The sequence below is a fragment of the Porites lutea genome, chromosome 3 (assembly GCF_958299795.1).
Source record: "Porites lutea chromosome 3, jaPorLute2.1, whole genome shotgun sequence".
NCBI classification, from domain to species: Eukaryota; Metazoa; Cnidaria; class Anthozoa; order Scleractinia; family Poritidae; genus Porites; species Porites lutea.
Genome location: NC_133203.1, coordinates 36633521 through 36644053, shown reverse-complemented (window position 1 = coordinate 36644053; position 10533 = coordinate 36633521). Strand labels below are relative to the sequence as shown.

At 38.7% G+C, this 10533-nt stretch overlaps 1 protein-coding gene across 1 annotated transcript; it reads right to left on the bottom strand.

The window, feature by feature from the left end:
• On the bottom strand, positions 1-5092 carry LOC140929680 (cell adhesion molecule Dscam2-like). Its single transcript, XM_073379409.1, has 3 exons — positions 4826-5092; positions 3666-3953; positions 1-1386 (listed from the first exon to the last, which is right to left on the bottom strand). Exons 1-3 carry the CDS (start codon positions 4914-4916, stop codon positions 1034-1036), a joined length of 732 nt encoding a protein of 243 aa, XP_073235510.1. The 5' UTR covers positions 4917-5092; the 3' UTR covers positions 1-1033.
• Between the last annotated feature and the right edge of the window lie 5441 nt (positions 5093-10533).

Here is a 10533-nt window from a genome sequence, read left to right as displayed (position 1 = left end):
CTTTCAATTTTATTTCAGTAAAAGTTAAAAAAAAAATCAAATAAAATGAGTGAACAAATATCACAAAGTTAATATTTCAACGAATTCTAATTCTCATTTTTATCATCATCACATAGTCAGAAATAGACCATTTTACAGTTGCGGGATTAGAATCCTAGCCTTTCAGTGAAGATGAGGCTGAGGTTGACTTTGTTTTGATACAAACCTCTTTCCTTTTCTTATGAAAATTATGCTTAAAAATATGCTAGTTAGCATATGAACAACATGATCTACCTAAGAAAGTGGGGAGGGTTGTATCAAAATATGGCCAACTCCAGGGCCCAGTTGCTCGAGGGCCGATTAACGCTTAGTAAACCCAGGGTTTTTTTTTTTCAAATGTTGATCCCGGTAACTTTCTTTTTTGTTCAAAAGCATTTTCTCGAATAATTTTCTACGTTTTTTTAGAGCATCCTATCATCAAATTGTAGACAATAAGAATGAAACTGAATTAGCTTTTTACACTTTCATATCACTAAGCCTGAGTTATCATAACCCAGCTTTGAACAACGCGGCCCAGCCTCGTTTTCACTTGAAACTGTAAAATGGGCTACTCACCCATGGAGCGGTTGAAAGGAAATGGGATGGGTACATAAAAGGAGCTGTGTCACGAAATTCAGCCAAATTAGGAAATTACAAAATGCCCGTTAAATTAAGAGAAACACAAAAATAACCGCTTAAAACTTTAAAGGAAGGTTAAAATAACATAACAGAAACAACAGATGCCACGGATGGGCAAAACTGAAGAAGATTGAAACGGATTGAAATTCGGGTTTTTGAAAACTATTCAGCCTAACAGTTTTTCAAAGTTGATCCCTGCTGCTTACAGCTTCAAAAATAATACTCAGGAGACATATTTGTTTGTCTCGGATGTCATTGACATGTAATTTCTTTGCCTACTTTAAGTTCCATAGCGATTGAGGACGAGTAATTGGCAAAATTAAACAAAATGAACTGGACTGCCGTGACACAGCCCCTTTAAGAGGTTGAACCATTCCTAGGTGAATTGAGCAACTGGGCGTTGAACACGTAACTGAATTCCTTGTTTTTCTTCTTCAAAGTCGCACGTCATCTTACAGAAATACATTCCCTCATCGCCAGCTGTTAGGTTGTTAATTTCGAGAGAAAACTCGGCTTCCAGAAGTCTATTTCTACACTCACGTTTTTTATCACGCTTCTTAATTGTATACTTAGTATTGTTTTGGAGGGTGCTGTTTCCATATTCCCACGTCAACTCGACAGGACCAAACCAGCAGTGTGACCAGGACAATACAGAGCAATGTAAACTTGTGGAAGAGAACTCCTTGGCTCTGACCCTTTTGGAAATTGGTGAAATATAGCCCTCGGGACCTGAATACAGAATGCAGTTGTATTAGATTATTGTTACACCAAGTGGCAGAGCTTGAACGTTTTATCTTGTTTGTTATGCAATCTCAGCTAGTGACACCAACTGTGCCATCGGCCGACACATCTGGAGGCAAGAGTTCGTTGGAGTTTAAAGCCACTAAAGCCGTTCCGGACAGACCTAAGCATGCGGCCCCCTTTATTACCGACTCTTGCTGCGCCCCGCCTTTGTTTCTAACACCCCGCTTTTTAAACACACCCTCTCAGGAGAGTCAGTGGATGCGTAAGGCAGGCAAGAGTCAAGGAGTTTATGTACCATTCTTTGATGGCTAAAAATTGAAAAATCGCCACAAGAACGCTACGTCAATTTTTTCCCGTGTAAATCAACCTTCCCAGCGGGAAAAATCCGTGTCACCTACATTTAGAGAAAAATGTGATATTCTCCGATATGTCATTTGCTAGTGCTGGACTGAATGCATAAATAATAAATAAATAAGTAAATAGAAAAGTAAAAATAAAAAATAAATAAGTAGGTACATAAATATTTAATAGTACTAATAATGCAGACCTCCCCACAATATTTGTTTGGGCGCTCTAGTCACTATACCACTGAGAAACCCAAGAAGTGCCAAGTATTTTTCATTTGAACTTAAGCAAGGCTTCAGGTTCAAGGGCGGATTAAACATTTTTAGCGGAGTGCCGGTGCCCCAAGCTGAAAGAGTCTAAGATGGAATCGCACAAAAAGGTCGTTGGTGAATTTTTTTTTATCCTTGAGTCTAAACTTCGTTGTCAATGCTCAATTTTTTTATGACAGGATCATGTAACTCGTTCTTCACTAATATATTTTTCATGACAAAGTTGCGCATGCTTTTTTTTCTGCCGACTTTAGGCTGAATTGAATTTACCGCGGCAGGATTAGCTCAGTTGGTAAAGCGCTTGACTGCACAGCGGAAGGTCGCGGGTTCGATTCGGGACCGGACCAATACTCAGGGTCTTAAAATAACTGAGACATGAAGGTACTTGCTTTGCACTTCAAGCTGCTAGACCTTCACATGGCTCGGATGACCATGTAAAATGGCGGTCCCGTCTCCCGTAGGAGACGTTAATATAGTGTCCCTTATTAGTACTTTCGTGCTAAATACCTTGACACTCAAATAAAGTAAATAGTTTTTTATTCTTGTGTGGCCTCGACCACACGTATCCGTTTTTGTTTGAAAGCGTAACGGAGATTTTTATTTCCTGCTTGGCTTACCCTCCGCACGTAACAGGCGAAACCGGTCACGGAAAACGCAACTTTTCAAAAACGCACTTCAGAGTGGAGGTTTTTGAAAACGCCGGCTTCTCGTTCACGTGTGGACGGACGAAAACGGAGGTCATTAGAATACGATGATGATGTCATACATCAGGAGCCGATTTGTGCAGACTTCAGCATATAGCGTTATGCACGCTCCGTAAGGCATGCTATCGGAGAAAAATGGGGCTTTCTGTGCGCACATGCCCTTTCGCTTTTAAACCTTACAGCCGAAGGATTCAAAATCATTGATATCCGTATACCGTATATCATTGATGCCAACTGCTGATATACTGTTCATGTCAAGTGACAGTTTAATCGTTGTGTTAGAAATGGAAAGGATACCACACTTTTAAATGGTATAATAACGTTCATGCGACAAAGTTTTGCGAATATATTGTATCGAATTTCCTTACTTCCACTGACACTCGAAAACGTCTTTGTCATGCATCCTTAAAATTTCGTTAATTTAACCCACATTGTTAGTATATAAAAAAGTTTCTTATTAAAAAGAGTTTAGGCCACGCATAAAATGTTTATACTTTGACATGTGTTATACTACGCAATTTAGCCACATCCAACATTATCAGATTGCATAAATTCGGTGAGATATATCTGTGGACTCCAAGTTTGTACGTAGCCTGCTTAAACAGCCGACATTTTGCGACACCACGTCTGGTTTCCCCGCGAAATGACGTCTGAGAAACGAAGGCAGAAATTCCATACTGATGACGCGTCAGTCCCTAGATCTGGGTAGTGATTCTGATTGGTTGAAGGAATTTTCCCACCCGGCACGACCAATCAGAAGCACTGCTCAGATCTGGGTAGTGATGCGTCATCAGGTCGGAACTTCTGCGCTCGTTTCTCAGACGTCATTTCGCGGGAAAACCAGTGGTAGCGTCGCAGAATTTTGGGGTTTTCCTCTGGCTGGTTTTAATTATACCCACCAACTAATTTGTTATTCGGTTAAAGCCACCTGAAAGTTAATACTTACAGAGAACTTTAACTTGTACTTTACAGCTCCTTGTATTGTTGTGACTTGTATTTGCCTTACAAGTGTAGAATCCAGCATGCTGCATGCGGACAAAGGAGAAGAAAAGCTTGCTACGAATATTACCATTGCTTAACCGTTCCTCTATTTGATATAGGTCATCCGTTCCATTAATAATTGGTTTATTATCTCTGAACCAGGAGACAATTTGCGCAGAAAAGGGACATTCGATTTGACCTGTATAATCCCTTCCAAACAACTGAGGACTGTTGCATGCTTGTGAATGAGTACCTACAAGGGACAGAAAGACAGCTGTACGAGAGTCAATCAAGCATTTAGGCAGCAACGTGACCTGGCAAGAGGAAGCTGTGATTACACTCATTTTTAAAAGAATATTTTTAATAAGAATATCGAGGCTGAAATTTGCGTAATTTTAAGGATATTTTAAGAACAAACCCAAGGCCTTAAGATTTCGAAAATGATACAATTTTTCGTGTTGAAAAACTGTAAATACAATACAACCTTTTAGCTTAACCGTATAAAACTTGAGCGGCAAAACTAGCCAACAAAGCGATTAAAACCTGCACCAAGAGTAACCTATATACCCAATACATTCTAAAACAGAAGTGTCTTAGCTTTAATTTTAGAATAATGCAAGGAAATTTTCAGCTAAAACCGGCAGAAAAATGGAGAATGTTTATCCTCGGCCGCGAAAAGACATAGAGCGTATGCGAATTAAAATGCCGCCACGAGGCAGTTTAGATCACCAGTGTCCAGATGTAGTTTATTCTAAAATGTATTCCGACTCAATCCGATAGACCCTAAAGTGGAAATACTGTAACCTTTCACTGTCTGATGTATTTGTTATTTTTGATTGATTATACCTTTTATCATTTGTTACTCGGCAGATTTTAATCATTTTTTTGTTCACGGATTTTAACAGGTCGTGCCACGTCATAATTATTTTTTTTGTATGTGAATTCGTGATTCCTGCAAATTATTCATATAACGACAGGTGCTGACCAGTTTAGATATTACAAATTACAAATAAAAGTTTTGGTGATACCAATTATTTTTGTAGCTTCCAAAAATTTAAGAGAATGTAAGGCTTTGGACCAAACTGATTGAGAGAAAACCCCACAAAATGAACACATCTAACTTACTTGCGATAACGAGGCATGACAAAAAGCAAAGCAGCAAATATTTCGGGGAAAAGAGCCCAAAATTTTCTTCCAGGTATACTTGTTTCACCATGTTTGCTTCCTTCGAGAATGTTAACTGTCGTTAATTCACTCTGCTGAGGGATCTCCAAAGCCAAGTTCGCTCGTGTTCTGGCAAAACCCCGCAACACGAAGGTGTACCTTAGTCCTATTGGCCTTCATTTATATACAGTATTATTTGATGGACCCTCTGTTGGCGGGTATCCGCCCTTTATAAACACCAGACAACTGAGGATAATCACACTTTGTTAGATATAAAAATACCATGTCGAAATAGGAAGGGATTCCCGGCCCTCCAACTTCCCTTTATTGTTAGAATTGCGCCACCGCAATCAGCAAGATAACCATTGATATCCGCCCATTTTTATTGGCTTCCTTTTGGTGCATTAATGCAATCATTAAATTACAAGAATTTGCTTTCCAAGCAACGAGCATAACCAGTGCAAGTATCTGCTCTAATCTGTCTTTCTAATTTGTACCTCGACATGATTTTTGTGGGCGCTGCTCCTGCTTTGGAGAACAATACCGTCAGATTGTTTGTATTCTACCGGAGGACGACATCGTTTTGAATTTATAAAAGATCTCTGAACTTTGCCTATTGAAATGAAATGTCTTTGAACATTACTTTAGTATCAAATGATACCATGGTACGTGTTTATATTTGTAATAAGAAAGCTGGAAAGTTTCTCTTTAAGTCTGTTTGGGATTGACATCGGCTACGGAAATAAGCTGGTACGTCTGCGCCAAGGAGACGAAATTAAGGCAAGATTCCAAGGGCACTCGGTCATCCCTCAAATTTATTTCGCAACAATGCTTTTATTATTATTTTTTTGCTTGCATTGTTGATTGTTCATTAGAATCCTTCCTTCTGTTCTTTTTTTGCCCATGACAATAGAGTTGTCGACAATTTCGTTCAAAAAGAATAACAAACATTACCACACAACATACAATGATCGTACATTTCTAAATTAAGTGTTTTCTACCATGGGGAAAGTGGAAGCACGTACTAAAAAACTGCTCTTAAACATTGAATTAGGCATGAAAATAAAAATAGTAATAAAAAGATTAGTCTGACAAACCAGAATTACCGGATTCAAATCGTAAATCTAATAAGTTGTATAAACAGCTTAGATAAACATAAAAACGTAGGGCTGTAATTTATCGACATTTGAGAGTGAAGCAGCTTGAAGAACCTTTCAAAATATTGTCATTTATATCAAGTTCCTTTACTGTAAAACCAGCTTTGCCTTTTTTTCGTTCATCACCAACACTCCTCTGTAGTTAAATAAGATAATTACAGTACTTTCTTGTCTTTATTAGATGCTCCACGACTGGCCTCCCCCGGACCCAAAATCAATGGAATAATTGTTCATTCAGTGTTTTTTTTTTTAATCAACCCTTTTCTTCGCGAGGGCATGGTTAATTTCTTTATATCATCCATGGAGTGGGCAACCCACATGGAGTGATTAGAAATAAGAGCATAATTGTAACCGTGTGACTGTTCAGCAGAAGTAAAGTTCTCGTCGCTTCCTAATATCAGCTTAGTGGTTTTGTCATTCATGTCACTTGAAAATAACCCACAACATAATTAAATAGTTTAACTTCTGCAGACCCCATAGTGCAAACGCGTCCTGCATAAAGTAGATACCAGACCCTGCAGGTCTTGTATTTCACCATTCGCGTACTTCCCGAAATCGGCTGGACGAATGCTTCTGGGGCTTTCTCCACCCTCCATCGGAAACCCGCTCATATCTTAAACTCTACACCATCATACTTCAACAGTTCTTGTTTAATTTTTTGAGGGCAGGAATTATCTCTAGCCTGCGTAGCAGGCGTCGAAAGGGGTAGGGGGTAGGGGATAGGGAGGAAGGGAAAAAGGGGAGGGGGATTGCCACGCAGGCTAGAATTATCTCCTGCTCCGTCCGCGCTTGCCCAACCCTTATGTAAGTAAATCCTACTTACACAGTTTCCATTTTTAATTGGATTTGTTATTTCCTTGTACAACTCTAGAGATCCTGCATTTTAAACGTAACGAATTTTGTGATTTACCAATTAATGAAAAGTTCGAAGGGAAAAAAGGATTAAATTTGTTATTTTGCATTCCAGACTGGATTAAGATGATATCATTAGCAGTCCATAAACACTAGCTCCATGTGATACAAGAAGTATTACAAAGCCACAGGTTCAACTTCCTTACGTTGGTTTTAGGAAGTCACAGTGAAAATCGGCTTAAGCAGTTTGATATCTGCTCTGCATCATTGTATTGTGGTTTCAATTCTTTTTTGCTTACAACAAGAAGTTTGCCAATAACGAATTCCTTGCGAAGACTAGGAGATTTAAGATGCGTTATTTTTCTGTAGCCATACATGAAGTTTTTTTTTGTGCAGGATTTGAATTTTCACAAGGAACGAGTATTTTATATGTGCAATTTAACGCCGATAGAACAGTGGTTGGGTTCCGAATAAATTAAAATAGGGAAAAAGGTGCTTACATTTATGGCCTTCAAGTACTGAAACCAGCTTTAGCAAAATGACATCTCTCTTATAACAAATGAGGCCTCTTTCTTGGATCAGTGTTGTAGATGTGTTCACAGTTTTAGATCAAAGTAATTTATCCACAGACCCAAAGTTAGAATCTCCTTCGGTTCTAGTCTAACTTTGAGGGTGGATAACCACGAAGACCGCAGAGCATTTCATTTTCAAGAGGTTAAAGTGCACGTTTTATAAAGTTGGGCTGTATTAATGTAGGAAGACTGCTCTGGTAACTTCTCAGCTCCTTTCAAGACAATAGTAAAGATAAGTTATAAAGCTCGTAGCAGTCAGTAAGCTAAGGAAGGTATTGCTTACAATACAAGATTTCAGTATTTCGCAGACTCATATTGACCTAGCATCAAGCTACTGAATTAACTTGACTTAGTAGTTGAATAACCCATTTTAATCACCTATTTTCGCGGGACCATCAACTCTGCCGGCTTTACTGCTCACCTGCCATTGGTGTAAGTTTGTTTATTCCCCTGCCGGTTTAACTATAGCTATCATGATTTCCCTTCTTCGGCCAAGAGAGTCACTGAATAAATGCAAGACCACACACGCACTTAATTTGCCCGTTGCTGACTCCAATACCTGCCTTGAAGTGTTATCAAAGGTTTTCGTGGCTTCAAACCACTTCCTCGCCCTATAATAGTATTTGCCTCAAATACGATTGGCTCATTCCGCTTATTTATAAAAATATCACGAATTAATAGTTCGTATGTCTGAAGCAAAAATAACTCGTGATGGCTTTGTTTGACCCAGAAAGGTACAAGGTTACAGTATGATCGATTAAGTTCTTAGCTCGTACTGACTTGATTTAAAACGAGCCTGCTAAATTAGCGGAACTCGCGTTGTTATGAAAAGTCCATACACGTTGTTATGACAGGGGCACCCAACGACAATTTTCGGAAGAATATCTGTTCGGAAGACGATTTGAGATCTAGAATTTTCGAAACATTTGTTGCAAAATTTCTTGCTTGCCTGCCTCTCCTAGGATTTTCGAACATCTAAAAAATTGTATAATTGCCCATTTTTAACGGCTTTTTACCATAAAAAGGTCACCTAGAATTTTCGGGAGCCTCTTTTCTGGCTGAAATTTTCGAAAAGGTCAGTTTTGATCCCTATAATTTTCGGATCACTAGACGTTCGGCTAGGAAATCCGAACAGATGAAAAATTTTTAGGGGATAAAAATATGCCTATATCTACCGTTTAAATACTAAAATACGTTTAACAATGATATGTTTAAGTGGTTTTGAACCATATTCTCATTGGGTGCCCCTGTTATGATCAGGTCTGCAGTTGTCTTTCGACTTCTCGTTTTTGGGAGCATGAATCAACTCAACAAGGTTAGACTGTAGACGTCAGTAGGAAAGATTCCGGAGCATTTTTTTCTTGTTGATTGCTCAACAACCGGGAACGAACACTTCCGTAATGATTTATTTTGCTGATTCATAATTAGAGATTCTGGCATTTGCGTTCATAAGATAACAAAAAATCTAAAACAAAAATAATGTAGCACAGTTGAACTTGAGCTATTTTACAATTCAACTCAAAATCAATAATCAGTTTCGTCATCTAAATCTCTGTAAAAGACGATTAGCCTAAAACGACGCTCTCCGGTGTTAAAGAACGGGCGCAAAAAGGCGAAAAAGGCGAAAAAGGCGATTACAAAACTATCTTATTATGACAGGCTTCCAATAACTGACCTTTTTAAACCCACAGCCGAAAGAAAAATCCCACCTTTGTATAAAGAAAAAATATTTTCAAATCACCAACTCCCACCTAATATGACATAACGCTGCTATTGTGTTTATTATAAAGCGATCAAGAAAAACTTCGCCCACATCAGCTCACATCAAAACCAGAAAGAGAAGAAAACTTAAAACAAAGAGACGAGCATTAAAACAGGAATTACAGCAAGTACTTGGAAAGCAGGTGTAACTGAGTTGAAACGTTTTATTCCAGGCTTTTTCAAATATCCAAACACAATAATTTATTGGGACTCTCTTTTCATGGCGTTGAGTAATAATGCTAAAAATAATTATGATGATTAAAACAAGTTTATTCTCAGATATGATACACGACTTCCTTGTAGAGACCCCAGGGTAACAAAGTCGTGGTCATCGAGGCGTGCGCAACTGAACGAATACATTTGACCGACTTCCTTTTGTTAGACAATACGTTAGTTAGAAAAAAAACTAGACCGTCATGGGGTAGCAATTCTGCGGTTCGAGGCGTGCTCAAACAACAAAGAGTCAATAATTGGGTTGTCAAAGATTTATTGGAAAATATTTAGCTAACTTCTAATTTTAAAATCCTGTTCCAGCGCCTTTTTCAGGGCAAATGGTATGCGATCTGTATCCCTTATAAAAACAAAACAGAACAAAAAAACAAAGAACAAATTCAGATGCTTCCATTTCTGAGATAGCATTTTGTCTGAAGTTTAAACAAAGCGTTTGCTAACATCGAATGATGAGTGACGACTAAATTTATGAAGGCAGAGTCAGCATAAGGTTCATAAAAGATAGTAGTTCCAGCCCTAAATGAGTGGGGTTTAAAATAATTTTGCACATGCGTCACACTTTTTGATTCATTTCTCTTGTGCCGCAATCACGTACCTTGAGTCTTCGTTCCTTACTGCGCATGCTGGCTTGACGACCGCTGGCCAAGGGGAACGAAGACGCTGGGTACGAGAGTGTGTCTTGTGCCGTCATGGATAGCGTCCAATTCTTCTTTCTCGTTCTGAACTTGGATACATTCTTAATATATCAATTCCAGGGATTTTGGCTACACTGGTCAAATTGGCTGAGTTGGAATAATGTGGATATATGAAATCACTTTACAAGGAATTTAAGTAACTCTTTTCTTTCGCGACTACAAAACATAGCTGAAAGGCGAACAAAATTAGTGAACGAAGATTTAAGACTTTAATTTGAAGTTATGTGATAACAAGTGCCTAAATTTAGTTCGATTTTATGGATAGGCCGAAATGGGAACAAAATTAGTCTACCTGAATAGACTGCAGTCACGTGCACGTGGTATACTTGCTACAAGTCGGCTTCATGAGTTTCTTAGCAAGCGGAGCGAGCTTCTTAGGCAGCGAAGCAGCCTTGTGAGCG

Bases quoted from the DNA above. Each gene is read 5' to 3' on its own strand.
- LOC140929680 (XM_073379409.1), bottom strand. From the start codon at position 4,916: ATGGTGAAACAAGTATACCTGGAAGAAAATTTTGGGCTCTTTTCCCCG. The intron at 3,954-4,825 runs GTAAGTTAGATG...TGTCCCTTGTAG, and splicing joins GTCATGCCTCGTTATCGCAA to GTACTCATTCACAAGCATGC. The intron at 1,387-3,665 runs GTAAGTATTAAC...TTCTGTATTCAG, and splicing joins AGTACAAGTTAAAGTTCTCT to GTCCCGAGGGCTATATTTCA.